At 53.9% G+C, this 14,398-nt stretch overlaps 1 protein-coding gene across 1 annotated transcript in view; it reads left to right on the top strand.

Annotated features, from left to right (window-relative positions):
- The window catches only part of MTMR4 (myotubularin related protein 4), a 28,072-nt gene extending 22,113 nt beyond the window's left edge, over positions 1 to 5,959 (top strand). The window contains exons 10-18 of the mRNA XM_086475075.1: positions 181 to 292; positions 733 to 928; positions 1,402 to 1,587; positions 2,319 to 2,489; positions 2,613 to 2,767; positions 3,132 to 4,377; positions 4,744 to 4,854; positions 5,151 to 5,239; positions 5,679 to 5,959. Coding sequence (XP_086331201.1) covers positions 181 to 292; positions 733 to 928; positions 1,402 to 1,587; positions 2,319 to 2,489; positions 2,613 to 2,767; positions 3,132 to 4,377; positions 4,744 to 4,854; positions 5,151 to 5,239; positions 5,679 to 5,856 — 2,444 coding nt within the window. The 3' untranslated portion in view covers positions 5,857 to 5,959. The remainder of the gene's footprint in view (positions 1 to 180; positions 293 to 732; positions 929 to 1,401; positions 1,588 to 2,318; positions 2,490 to 2,612; positions 2,768 to 3,131; positions 4,378 to 4,743; positions 4,855 to 5,150; positions 5,240 to 5,678) is intronic.
- The last annotated feature ends 8,439 nt before the right edge of the window (positions 5,960 to 14,398 follow it).

Here is a 14,398-nt window from a genome sequence, read left to right as displayed (position 1 = left end):
CCATTGTTGCAGGTCTGTCGCTGCTGGCCTGCAAGGCTTTTGTAGAAAAACTGCCCGTGGGAGCCCAGAGATGGTGCTGTGAGAGGGGTGCTGTGAGAGGGCAGCTAAACTAAGCGCCTGGAGGCCGTTGCTGCAGCGGCAGCAGCTCTCTCTGAATGTTTCCATCTCTCTCGTGTTCAGAGTATTACCCAAACTGTGAAGTCGTGTTCATGGGCATGGCCAACATCCACTCCATCCGGAACAGTTTCCAGTATCTGCGTGCTGTCTGCAGTCAGGTGCCAGACCCCAGCAAGTGAGTGACTTTTCTCTAGCTGAGTTTGATGCCGTATCTGTCAATGTCCTGGGATTTTTTTTTTCCCCTCCCTTTTCCTTTTTTCCTATTCCAGATTTCTACCTCAGAAAATGGAGGGATAGGAGAGTGCTCACAGTGCTTGAATGCTGCTTATTTTGATCCCTGGTAATCCAGAAGGGATTGCAGTGCTGCCTCAGTGTCACTTGGTTGTGTGTGTCCTCTGAGGGTTTCTAAAGTGTAGCTGCATCTGGAAGAAATTGAAATTAGGGGTTGGATCTTTTGCACTTACTCCCAGGCCGGCTGGCTCCTCTTGAGCATGTTTTAAAGAGACTGATATTCACTGAGGACTCCAAAAAGACCTAGGTTAGAATATATCCTCTTTTTTTTTTTTTCACTGGAGAGCTAAGCCACTGTTTTCTTGCTTTTTGCACACCTTCTAGCTGGCTTTCAGCCCTGGAGAGTACCAAGTGGCTGCAGCACCTTTCTGTCATGCTGAAGGCAGCAGTGCTGGTCTCCAGTGCGGTTGACAGAGAAGGGCGTCCAGTGCTGGTTCATTGCTCAGATGGCTGGGACAGGACTCCGCAGATTGTAGCGCTGGCAAAGATTCTTCTGGACCCTTACTACAGGACCATGGAGGTATGAGTTGTGCTGTGCTGGCAGTTCACGTCTGTTAAAAGGCAGCTTTTGTCTCGGAGTCTCTGGAGAAAGGAGCGGGATCCCATTTGGCAGTAAGCTTCGTGGCGTTGCCAAGCTACGACTGTGGGTGTTGGGTTTTTCCATGTTTTCCTCCTGCCTGTTTTTGGTGAACTGTACCTCGCTGCTCTCCCCAGGCTTGGTGGAGTACTGTGGTAAATAACCTCTTGTGCTCAAGCTCAGCTGCTTCCCTGCTCTTAATTACGTGTATTCTCCAAACTGTTGATTGTTAGTTTGTGTTTGGAAGCCTCTGACGTTCAGGTAGCTTTGCTCCCAAACCGAGCCCCAGTGCAGCCTCCTTTCCAGCCCTTCAGAAGTCCTGAGTTTGCCTGGCAGTGCTGGCGCACGGGGCTTGCCTTGTCCTGCTACGTGCCTCCAGCAAAGGGTCTGTAGCTACCTTTTTCTGTTATTCACAGGGCTTCCAGGTGCTTGTTGAATCAGATTGGCTGGATTTTGGTCACAAGTTTGGTGATCGCTGTGGTCACCAGGAGAAGGTGGAAGATCAGAACGAGCAGTGCCCGGTTTTTCTCCAGTGGCTGGATGCTGTTCATCAGCTTCTGAAGCAGTTTCCTTGCCTCTTTGAATTTAACGAAGCTTTTTTGGTAAGAAATATGCACGCAAACACCTCTTTATCCCTTGCCGGATGCGAGCGAGGCAGAGGGAAGGCCATGATATTTTACAGTGTCGTAGTTGAAAGGAAACAAAAATTGAGTTCTTTAAAAATGGGCAAGTGTCTGAGAAGTGCTTGGGCTCTCTGCTGGCATTCCTGACATACCTTCACCGTGTGGGTCCAGCCCTGCCCTTCAGTTGTGGTTTTGACCTGGTTCCGTATGTGTGATGCTTCTGTTAACTGCAATTTCCTCCTCCTCCCAGTGGGTACTGCATGCTCGGAGTACCTGGCAGATTGCGCAGTGATGAAGGGGTTTATAGTCTCTGGTTTCTTTGAATCACTACTTCTCCAGGTCCCTTTCTAGCACAGTGAATTCAGATACCATCAGCAGCAATATTTTGATTAAAAGCCTGATTTTTGCACATCTCGGAGCACTATGAGTCTTAAAGAAGTAGGGAAACAATAGGTATTAATCTCTGTCCTATCAAATAATGGAGGTTAGGGTTATAGAGGGATGGGATGGTATCAGTTAACTGTTGCTTTCAAGTGATTCCTGTTGCTGTCCCCTCTGTGTCCTGCCCTGTGTGGAAGAGGACAGCATAGCGTCACCGGCTGGGTAGGAAGCACGTGAGCCGTCCCAGAGGAGTGGAAGATGTTTCCCCTGTAGACAGGAGACACCGTTTCCCAACGGCCCTGACATTTGTTCCCCTTCTGACGCTGCAGGTGAAGCTGGTGCAGCACACGTATTCCTGCCTCTACGGGACCTTCCTTGGGAACAGCCCCTGCGAGCGAGAGATGCACAACATCTACAAGCGTACCTGCTCCGTGTGGTCCCTCCTGCGGGCTGGCAATAAGAACTTCCACAACCTTCTCTATATGCCAGGGTCTGAGCAGGTCAGTCGAGCTCCTGGCCCAGCGTTCCAGGCTCTCCACCTACCAGGCACCAGGGACTGTGTGGGGAGAGGTCGGAGGAGTTTTCCTTTTTCGTTCGTCTCTGATCGTAAGTGGTTGTTGCAGGTGCTGCACCCAGTGTGCCACGTGCGAGCGCTGCACGTCTGGACAGCAGTGTACCTCCCAGCTTCCTCGCCGCATCCTCTGGGACAGGATGATATGGACATTTACCTGCCCCCTGGATCTCAGAGCCAGGAGTTCAGTGGCAGATGTTTGGACAGGTAAGAGCCTAGAGCTCCAGGCCCAGGTTGCTGCCTACCCACAGGCCTTGTTTCCCTCCTTGCTCATTGTAGTTCCTCTGGTTTACCTTTTGTTCTCCTCTTTCCTGGGGAGAGCAAGAGCTCTGCAGCATTGTCCCAGCCACTTGCAGAAGAACCTGTACAGCTCCCTGCTGCAACTAAAAAGGCAGACCGCGGAGGCCGCGCTGCCGTGTTGTGCATTTCAGCTCATGCTGCTGCACCGCCCCTCCCCACCCGCCCCACGATCTGTAATTAGGAACGTTTCTCTTCCCTCATCTCAATCGTGACTGAGATGAGGGAAGTTTCAGGACTTTTGTTGTGAGATTTGTTTGCTTTTGGGTTCTAGATTACCAAAGACAAGATCTATGGATGACCTGCTCTCAGCCTGTGACTCCAGCAGCCCGCTGACCCGCACGTCTAGCGATCCCAACCTGAATAACCACTGTCAGGAAGTTCGGGTGGGCCTGGAAGCCCGGCACGCGACCGCTGAGGGGGCTGAGCTGCACTTGGGCGAAGGCAGCACGGTGGCTGCGGGAGAGACACGGCAGCTGGAGGAGCAAGAGGAAAATGCTCCCCTGCAAGGCAACAGTGCTTCTAGCAGCCGTGCTGAGCACAAAGGGCATAGCAAGCAACCGAGCAGCTGGGCTTCTGTGCCAGCAAGCAGCGCCTCTCTGGAGGCGGAAAAGGAAAAGAAAACATACACGGAGGAACTGGATGGCACGTGTCCAGCTTCAAATCCTTCCGGACAGGAAAATGTTGACAAGGTTTCCACCAGTTCTGGAAAGCAATTAGAAACCTGCCCTCAGGAACCTCTGAAGGCTACTGGCATGGTGTCCACTGGAGGAGGCTACCCCAAGAGAAACACCACCTCCCAAGACATTCCCAGCCAGGAATCCTCGGCACAGAGCGCCCCTTGTCAGGACATCCCAGGCCCTGCCCTGGGCATTCCCCGCCTGGATGAAGACAGCGGCAAAGGCGATGCTGGAAGGAGCGTGCCCGGCGAGGAGCCTGGCCGGCTGGGGAGAGTCCCGCTAGAGCAATGGCGCAAGCCCATTTCCCAGAGCCAAAGCAGCGAGTTCTCCTTCCTGGGGTCCAACTGGGACAGTTTTCAAGGAATGGTGACATCAGTCCCCAATGGGGAGCCTGCACCCAGGCACCTCTTCTCCTATAGCTGCTGTAGCAAGAGGTTGAGCAGCAAAGCTCTGCGGGCACCGGGCCTGTGCCTCAGTGGCCAGTGGTCTGCCAGAGAAGGTGCGAAACCCTCAGTCTGCTCTGGCCACGTCGGCACGCATTTTGCAGGCCCCGCAGGGAAGCCCAGCCGTTCGTGGCTACCCTGCCACCTCAGACAAGCGTCTGGTCCCAAGCACATGCCACCAAAATGTCCTTCTCCTGTGCCTCCTCTCTACCTGGACGACGACGGGCTCCCCTTCCCCACAGATGTGATTCAGCACAGGCTGCGGCAGATCGAGGCCAGCTACAAGCAGGAGGTGGAGCAGCTGCGCCGGCAGGTGCGAGAGCTGCAGCTGCGCCTGGACATCCGCCACTTCTGCGCCCCTCCGGCCGAGCCTCCCATGGACTACGAGGATGACTTTGTAAGTAGCCGCCTCTAACGCCCCGGCTCCAGCAGCGGTGGTTGCTGCACCCCCTGCCTCACACCGCCTTCTCCAACCCGCAGTTCTCCATCTCTTACTTTTGGAGTGGGTGGTTAGGATCGTTCCTGTGTTTCCTCAGCCCTGTTTCTCCATGTGCCGTGCCCTCATGCCACCCAGAGGTAGCTCTGCTTCTTGAGGGCCAAGCAGCGGTCCTACACGGTCATGAGTGCTTTGCCTCCTTGCGTGGGGAGCTGTGGAGCCACCCACGTGCCTCTCGCAAGCACAGAGTGTGGCTGGAGCAGGGAATGCCCTTGACTCTGCAGTTGAGGCAGCTGAGGGGATTCGTGACTTTGTCTCTTTTTGCAGACCTGTCTGAAGGAGTCGGACGGCAGCGACACTGAAGATTTCTGTTCTGATCATAGTGAAGACTGTTTGTCAGAAGCGAGCTGGGAGCCTGTTGATAAGAAGGAGACTGAGGTACGTGTCCTGTTACGGCAGCTGTAATGCAGCAGGAGAGAATGTTTCTTTGCAGCCAACTTTGGTGGTTATGGCAGCAGAGAGTGGTCTGGAAGCAAGGCAGAGAGCAGCCACCCCCATCCTTTAATGCATCCTCTGCTGCTCCTGTGTCCTGTAGAAGGGCACCTGTGGGGCGGGCGCACTCTGAGCCAGGCTGTTGTGGTCCAAAGCCACAGCTCGACCTGGGCTGGGGTCCTGAGACCTGGGTGTTGTGGTGTTACGAACTTAGAGCTGACGAGGACTCGTGTCTGCCCTAGGTCACGCGGTGGGTTCCAGACCACATGGCCTCGCATTGTTTTAACTGTGATTGTGAATTCTGGCTGGCCAAACGGAGGCATCACTGCAGGTAAACGATGTTATCGCTGTAGTTCCACTCCTCTTCTCGGCCTGTTTCTCACAGACCTCACAGAACACCTGTCTGCGATGTTCTTTCCCTCCAGCTCACAGGAGAAAGTTTTAGGTCTGTCCTTTATTTGCCAGGCCTGATAAATTCCCTGCAGATTTCCATCCTACATTGTTCTTGTCTTCATTTTTCCCAAGGCCTTTGATCCTTCTCCTGGGTAGTAATGCCCACTAGTCCCTTTTTAGCGCTAGGCACTTGTAGCTGCTGGAGACCACGGTATGTCATTTAAGAAACATTTGACAAGCCATGAGAAAGGCTGGTACTTTGCCCCTGAACTGGATCCTTTGTGCTTGCTGAAGTTTTGCCGTGCTGTTCCCAGTTCTCTCTTCACTGTTTTTTTCATTTTTGTGGTTTTTTTTTTTTTTTTTTTGCTCCTTGACAGGAACTGTGGGAATGTGTTTTGTGCTGGTTGCTGCCATCTGAAGTTGCCCATCCCTGATCAGCAGTTGTACGACCCTGTCCTCGTTTGTAACTCCTGTTATGACCACATCCAAGTGTCTCGTGCCAGGGAGCTCATGAGCCAACATCTGAAGAAACCCATCGCCACAGCTTCCAGCTGAATGCCGGACAAGGGACCTGTCTAAGCCCAGCCTTTTCTCTCACGGGTTTGAAGGGTGACTCTGCCTCCGCTGCCATTGTGAAGGCCGTTGGTGCAACACTTGAACACCAAGCTTGAATGCACTGTCTTCAGCAGTCTCACTATCAGCCTGGAGCAGAGGAGCTCAGATTAGAGAGTACGGTGTGTGTCCCCACTCTGGTACCGGTGGGGCCGGTGCGTTGTAGTCTGACGACCTAGGGCTACAGAGGAGACTGCAGCCTCTTTCTTTTGTGGGCTGGAAAGCAAGGTTTTCACAGATACTGCCTGTGCAAAGTACCCCCAAAGCAATAGAAAGGCATGTTTAGAGCCGACTCCCCCTACGAAGGCAGGCTGCTGTACGAGAAGGAAGAGGGCAGCCTCCAGGCAGTAGCATGTGCTTCGGAAGGGCCTCAGCCTGGAGCAGTTCTGTCGATTCTCTTTCCATGAGTGTGATTTGCGATCAGCTTGGTGAACAAGACTCATTAGCCGTCACGAGTTGATTTTTCTCTTGTGCGCTGAAGAGAAACTCCTTCTGGCTGAAAACAGGCCGAGCAGATTTTGCCCGTTTTCAAGCTCCGCTAGGATTGGTGAATGCCCTTGACTTTGCCCCTGCCCCCGACACCGCGGGGAGATGGGAGATTGGCTTTTTCACTTCTGCTCTGCCCGTCTGCTTTGTCTGCGGCCGTGTCACAGCCTGGTGCTACCACAGGCGTGGCACCCTGATCCTCTCCTGGCATGGAAACAGAACTCGTGTTCCTGTGTTGCTCCTCCTCCCCTTTTCTGCCCTCAGCTCTCCACTTCCTACTGCTCTTGATCCTGAAAACTTGATACCTTGAGGGTAGAGGCCATAATGTGTTGTTTTACCTCCTGGAATGTGCTGTCTGGTGTATGTGAGGGTTTCAGTCCAAATGCTGCTATATATTTCTGTGCACTTAATGTAACCCGAAGAAGGGAGAATGAAGCATTGATACCAAAATGGGGGTGGGGAGGGACACTGGCTGACGTAGACACTACGGTCTGTGCTTTTCACTTTAGGATGTACAGCCAAGCTACAGTGATAAACATGACGTGTGGCATCTGTCCAGTGGTGGAAGCAATCTCTCTGACTTGCCCCAGCGCTACCTAAAATGCCTCTTGAATTTGACTTCTTTTTTGTCTCCTGTACAGTGGTCAAAGTTCAGAGTTGCCAACTTGTAATTGCCTCTTGACTTCTTTACACTGGAGAGCAGGAATCCCAGCTCGTTCTAAGGAGAAGGAACTGGGTTGAGAAAGCAAGAAAGGCTTAGAAAGAAAATGGGCTTCAGGTGGGCTTTTGTTTAATCCCCTGTTAGAGCCCTCTGGGAGTGTCCATCCTGCCTCCTTCCTAAGAAATCTGCGGGTATTAGCGAGGAAGAAGAGTTCGAACGTGGGGCATTTCTTTGCAGAAACGCAGGTTTTCTTTCCAGCTAAATGAAAATGCCTGACACATTCTGCACCTCATGAGCTGAGACTGCCTGCGTAGCGGGGAGGACCTGTGAGGGCATTTGGTCTGCTGACGAGGCAGAGTACTTTCCACGGTTGTGATCTCCCAGTTCTTTGGCTAATGGTTTGTCATCTCGGTCGGAGGGATTCGAGTAATGACCCTTTCCTGCACTCTGACATGCCAGCCTCTGGTTTTGTAAACCCCAAGAGTGCAAGCAAAGCTGGCATCATCTGCAGACCCTGTACTTAACTTGGACGCTGCTTCTTTTCCATACTGGGAACAACCAATATGGCTCTGGGAAGAGAAGGCACCTTGCTTCAGATTCTCCCCTGCCTTGTACCTTGCAGTCGTTGCCAGACATGGAAGAGCGACCGTTGGGCTGGCAGAAGAACCTGGATTTGCTCCTGTTCTGCACAAGTTGGAATGACTGCAAGCAATGAGGAAGCCAGAAACTAGGTACTCCTGGCCCTTCCGTTCAGGCCATTAGTCCAAACTGCTTTTAGCTCTTGTGAGTTTCAGCGTCACAATGTGCTGGCCAAAAACTCTAAAATCAGTTCGATAGCATTGTGACAAACAAAATGTGCTGTACAACTCAATACAGTCGAAATAAAATCTCTATATTAGTGCTGCTGCGTTTGGACCCGTTCTTTCATTTGTGGTGAGTTCTTCGTGCACACTGTTTCCCGGGCTGCTGTTACTTGCTACCTTCTCCCTTGGTTTAAGGGATGTTAGGAATTCACTATCCCTTCTCACAAATGAGAATCAGGGGTAGGACACAAAGCAGCCCGTGCTGTGGTCTTCTACTCCGAGGCCTCTGCTTGCTTTGGAACAAACCCGCAGCTGCCCAGCCCACCAGCCCCTTCCAGCCTCTCCCATAGGGGCTCGAGGAGGAGTTTTTCTTTTCCAAGGAAGAGCCCATGGGCAGGATTCACCAACATGTTTATCCGGCTTTGTGCAGGGTAGGCTGTGTAGGTTATCATTCCTGATTTGTTCGCTATTGCTCTTCAATCCCTTCTCAACTCGTTTTCTTTTCCCTTTTGTGAACTGCCAGTGAACTTGGGGCTGACACTTTCCAACATCTGCTCTGGCTTCATCGTTTCTTTCGGCGGTGGAAACCCTCAGTTCAGAGATCACCACGGCGTACGTAACATCAGGATTCTAAACCGTGCGTTCCTCAGCGCTGCGCTTCCCCCTCGCCCAGCGCGGCAGCGGGAGGCAGATCCGCAGCCGTTCCCGGCGCTGCTGTCCTGAGGCAGGAGGGACGCTCAGCAGAACTAATCACCTCCCTCGCTCCCCGCCTCTCAGGACGGTTCCTCCGGGGGACTGAATGCAATTCCCCCGGTGACGCCCGGCCCCGCTCTCTGTCTCCCACCACCCGCCCCCCGGGAACACCCCCGGCCGCAGCCCCCCCGGCTGCAGCCCTCCTCCCTCCGCCGCTGGGGGAGGCCGGGGGGGGCCTCGTTCGGAAACGCTCTCCCCGTGTCCGCCGCCTTTTTAACTCTGCCCAGGGGTCCGGGCTGGTGGCGGCGCCTCCGCCCACGCTTTGCTTCGGGGACCTGCAGCCTTCCAGCCCGGGGACGCCTCCGGGCTGGCGTCGGGGCTGCTCCGAGCAGCGGGTTTCAGCGCCGGGTCTCAGCCGCCCGCTCCGCCCCGGGACCGACGTGAGCTGCCGGTGTCGGCGGGGCCGAGGGGACCGGAAGATCTGAGGGGCCGGTGGGGCTGAGGGGCCGGAGAGTCTCAGGGGCCGGCGGGGCTGGGGCGGTTGTTGAGGGGAATGGCGGGCATGAGGGGACTGGGGGGGGGGGGCTGAGGGGACTGGGGGAGATGAGGGCAATGGCGGGGCTGAGGGGATGGGGGAGCTGAGGGCAATGGCGGGCATGAGGGGACTGGGGGAGCTGAGGGTAATGGCGGGCATAAGCAGACGGAGAGGCTGAGAGGAATGGCGGGCATTAGGGCACTCGAGGAGCTGAGGGGAATGGCAGGCATGAGGGGACGGAGAGGCTGAGGGGAATGGCGGGCATGAGGGGACTGGGGGAGCGGAGGGGAATGGCGGGCATGAGGGGAATGGTGGGAATGAGTGGACAGAGAGGCTGAGAGCAATGGCGGGCATGAGGGCACTCGAGGAGCTGAGGGGAATGGCGGGCATGAGGGGACTGGGGGGTTGAGGAGGGTGGCGGGCATCCGGGGACGGGGGGGGCTGCGGGTGTGCCGAGGCGATGCCGCGGCCAGGGGCAGTTCCCTGCAGGGGCCGGGGGACACTGGCGGGGACAGCGCGGCGGGTCCAGCCGGGGCGGCGGCGACGGCGGGCAGCGCGTCACAAGCCCGGCACGTGCCCCGCGGCGCCTGGGGGCGGGGCTTCGCTCGCGCGGTGGCCGTTGCCGCGCGAGCGCCCCCTACGTCAGTTTGTTGACTCGCCACCGGCGGCATCGCCATGGAGGAGGCGCCGCTGCCCTCCGCCGTCGGGGCCGGGAACTTCCCGGCCAAGCTGTGGTGGCTGGTGAACAGCCCGCGGTTCCGCTCCATCCGCTGGGACGCCAGCGGCGAGGCGGTGCTCATCGACCAGCAGCTCTTCGAGGCCGAGGTGCTGGGCGCCCGGCCGGCCGGCCGTGGTGTGGCGAGCGGAGCTGCTGGCATCTTCCGGACGAGGAACTTCAGCAGCTTCGTCCGGCAGCTCAATCTCTATGGCTTCCGCAAGGTGCCGCCGGCACCGGCGGACAGTGTGCCGAGGCTGGAGCCAGGAGCAGGGGCTGGTGACGATGGCGGCAGCTGCGCCCGGCCCCTCCACCACTTCTCCAGCCCCTACTTTCGCCGCGGCTTCCCCGAGCTCCTCGTCCGCCTGAAGCGCCTGACGCGCACCAACAGGGCGAGGATGGCAGCCGGCCTGGAGGTGCCCAGCCACCCGCCCGGCCGTGGCCATGGGGTGCCCGGCTTGCTGCCGCGTGCAAGCCCACCGCTGCTGCCGTCGACGCTCGGCCAGGACCCTAGGCCCGGTGAGCCGAGGCGGGCCCTGCGGGGCCGTGGTGGGGTGGAGAAGCGCTGGGTTCAGCACGGGCTGTGAAACTGGGCGCTCCCCTGAGGGAGGAGGGCTGCCTGTCCTTGCCAGTGGCCGCTTGGTTCACCCAAGGTAGGCAAACGGGTGTTCTTCGCGCAGGTAGATCTGCTGCCAGTGAGCACGGGTAGCGTGGTTCACGTGTGATTCCGTCTGCCTGTCCACTACAGGACGGTCCCCGTGGTGCGCTACACCAAGAACACCCTCACCCCATCTCCGTGGGGCTGGCACAGCTCTGCCAGATGAACGTTCCTCCTCCTTGCGCTGAAGGACAGTCTGATTTTTCTTGCCTTAAACAACCTCTTTTGCAGATTTTGTATATGTGTCTTAAACAAACCTGGTTTACAGTGCAAGTGTTGTGTATTAGCCCCAAAACCAGCCTGCTCTGCAGTACACCCTGCTCCTGGGAGGGAAAAGCCCTGTGAAGGTGGAGCGGTGACCCTCCCTCAGAGCTAGGAGGTTGAAGCGGTGTCCTCCCTTCAGAACCTTTAGTTGGGGTGATCGATAAAGAGGGGCTTCAGCTGGAATGGGTCCTCCTATTGCCCTTCATCGCCTGTGAAAACCCTTCCTTAACACTCATTTTGCTTTATTTTGTACCCGCTGCAGGACTGGTGACCACAGCACAGCTGAGTCACCATTATGACGTCAGCGTCCATCCTGACTACTGTGTATGGACCTCGTCCCACAACCGAGGCACTTTACCATCAGTGAGTTCCCATCAGACCCCAGTGCCTTGCAGAACACGGCAGGGTTCTCCTGCGTTGCCTCCAGTGTGTGAGGCTTCCCCAGCTTTTCCAGCTAAAGGATCTGCCCTTCTGTGACCCCAACAGGCCTCTTCAACCAACGTCAACTACACCCTGCAGGCTGTTCCTTCCATCCTGCCGCTCCATCAGTGGTCTCATTCCGTGGCCACGTCGTGTCCAAGTTGCAGCAGCTACGCTTCTTCAGTGCCGTACTCTGCAGCCTACTGTCCAACAGGTACGAAAGAAATTTCTGCGCTTGCTTTTCAAGAAGATACTGAAAAGTGATACCTTGAAATGTTTTTCTACAATGCTCTTGTCATGTGTATATGTCAAGTGAGAATCAGATCGAAAGTCTAAAAGGAAGCGAGACCTTTAAAGAAAAAAGATTCTCAGTTTGGTGTTCTTGTCCTTCCTCCAGATGTTGAGCGTCCCCTGGTGACTTTCCAGGTAGCCTCTGTGTCGAGGTTAAAGGGCGAGGAGAAGAACCTTTGCCCACGACTAGTCAGTGTCAGGCTGACTTCCAGGGGTGGTTGTAATTGAGCCAAAGTAGGACGATGACACTAAAGCACTGAGAACTTGCTGAAAAGGTGTATGCTGGTCCTTGGTCTCACGTTTTCCTAGGTGAAGTTTTCAAAGTCAAAGATGAATCAAAAGTATTGCGTAGAAGATTTCATTCTGCTCGTACTGTCTTCCTATATTTTGTTTCTTGCTTAGCTTCTTCATGTTGTCTTTTTTTGTGCACTGGAGATGAGGAAGTACAAAAGTGGTGACCCCTTTCTTTTGTCTAAAACGTTTCTGCTGCAATTTTCAGTCTCACTGAAGTGTTTTTATTCTTCAGAAGAGAAGTTGAAGCAAATGACTGTTCCTTGCCCTTACCTTGAATTGGAAAGATCAGGCGATAGGTTGTTTTTTGGGGGGTGGTGGTGTGTTTGTTTGGGTTTTTTTAGTGTCCCTAAAACTTCTGAAACTCAGAACATCGTGGCTCCTTGAACAAGGGAAAGCTCAGTTATTCTTCTTTCCTTCTGCCTGTTTGTCCTTCTACCTGGAGACGCTGAACTCTCTCCCTGGAGTTCTGAAAGTGTGGAGAATATATTGGCTGTGTTGTACAGGTCAGATCTTCCAGGACGGGCGGGAGGTGGGGAGAGAGCCTGATGAAAGCTGCAGGGGACGAAGACTAAGGTGTCATTCCAACGACAGTAGAGCAACTGATGGAATCTGGGGCTTTTGAAAACTTGATTCATGAGTTCTCCTGAGAAGGTGTTTGACATTTCACTAGAGAGTATTACGACTCTTTTAGTTTTGACTGTCACTTCGGACGGTCTCAGGGTTTTTACTTCTGTTGCTGTGTATTTCTTAATCTCTCCGCTATCCTTTCTGCTGGATGTTGTAAGACCCGGAATGCTGAAGGCTTATTCCTCGTAAGGCCACCTGAAAAAGCCTGCTTTCCTTCATCTTGAGAGCACGGCACCAAGATTAGCTTATTTGGAAAGTGATAGTTAATCTTAAAATTGGTATTTCATAAGTGAGGGGACTCAAGAATGGAGGTTCAATCTTATTCTTGACGCTTTTCGTTTCACTTTTGAATCCCCAATCAATCAAACCAAAGTAGGACTTTGTCCAAAGGTTTCTTTTTCTGTGTATTCAAACCCATTTGTTGACTTCAGTGACAAAAAGATTTGCCTGGTTTTTCGTCATGATTCTTGTTGAACGGGCAGTCAAATGAAAGATGCTCCTCTGGGTCTTTTATTCCCACCTGCCCTCGGCCATCGTTGGTTTTGGGGTTTAGTTCTGTCTGCTTTCACCTCTCTGCAAAGCCTGTGATAGCAGTAGGGTTGCATCAAAGAAGTGCAGCAGAGCTTTGTTACCAGAGTGTGCTAATAATGACAAACCAGTCAAGGAGAGTGTGTGAGAAATGGTGGTGATTGGTGCTGCCTGACGCGGCAAGCCCGGTCGTGCCTTTCGACTCCCTCGGTGGCTGTAGGGTTCCTTCACAAACGATAACCTTTCTGGTGAGTGGGAGCTTAGGAGTAGCCGTGTTACTCTGCATGGCACACCCTCTGGTAAGGTCAGTTGTTTTCTCTGTGTGGGAGGCTTCAAATTCACGTGGTCCAAAGGGGATTCTTAAAACAAAGGAGCAGCTGAAAACATCCGTTTTAACCCAGCAGGAGTAGTACCATGTTTTCCCTTGAGAAAAGCAAACTGGATGCATTAGTAATGCACTTGTAAAACTAGTTGTAGGGTTCTTCTTGCCCAAGATTCGTCTGCATGTGTAATGGTTAGTTGTATGTGCCTGGGCTTGTCAATCTAGATTACAGATACGGTCAGTGGAGAGAAACAGGCACCTCCCAGGGGCTGAGTCATTCCAGCTTTCTTAGACCTTTCTGGGAGACAGGGGATTTCTTGCTGGTGAGCCTGGTTGTCCATTGGCCGTGCAGAGAGTCGGCAGCTGAGCCTAGTGAGCAGCGAGGCGATTGATGCCCCCGAAAGGGCTGAGTTCAAACAGCATCGTCTTGCCCGTTTTCCCTGACTGAAGAGACCGTGGGTGTCGTCTTCCGTGTCGTCAGCCTTTTGGTTGGTAAAGGACTGGAGCTGGCACAGTTGTTGTGTCCAGGCCCGTGCCGGTGGGTTCCCTGAGCTGGCAGGAACAGGCAGCGCCGCGTTCCCTGATGTCCTGCGAGTGCCAACCGTTCTTTTGACGCAACGTTCTGCGTTTCAGAACCGCTCACAATCGTTCGTCAGTCTGGTCTTCTACAGGGTCGGGTTTGTTCTCTACTACCTGTAAGAATACGGGCATTTATATTTTACTTGTAGGTTTTCGTAGCCTGTGATCTGGACAGCGTGTTTTGCACTTACCTACTGCTTCACAAGCACTTGTTCCCTTCAGGTCCTTCCTTTTCTTTTCTTAGAAAATAGATTCTTTGTAGTATGTGTTTGGTTTTTCCTTAGAATCACTCCAGCAGTTTACAAGGAACGATTCCTCCTTCATGGCTCCTTTGTGTTGTTTCCCCAAGAGCCCTTCCAAGTTCTCTGTGGTGGTTTTCTTGGGTTTGTAAAGATGTCTTGGAGTTTCCAGGGAGTGAAACGCAGCTGTCCTTTAGGTTTTTGGCAGTGTCCAGAATTGTGATATGTTCACAGGCCATAGAAGGTCCTTCTGAAAGGTGTCCGGGCTGCATCATAAAGCAGGAGCCACACGCAGCTCCTGCTTCTTTAGAAGGATGTCCCCTGGCTCTTTCTGTGCTGGTCAGCTCCCGGGTTTGTTGCTCCAAACTGT

The sequence above is a fragment of the Leptosomus discolor genome, chromosome 18, assembly GCF_034619465.1.
Source record: "Leptosomus discolor isolate bLepDis1 chromosome 18, bLepDis1.hap2, whole genome shotgun sequence".
NCBI lineage: Eukaryota > Metazoa > Chordata > Aves > Leptosomiformes > Leptosomidae > Leptosomus > Leptosomus discolor.
The sequence above is the reverse complement of the archived record's forward strand: the minus strand, read 5'-3'. Positions and strand labels throughout refer to the sequence as shown.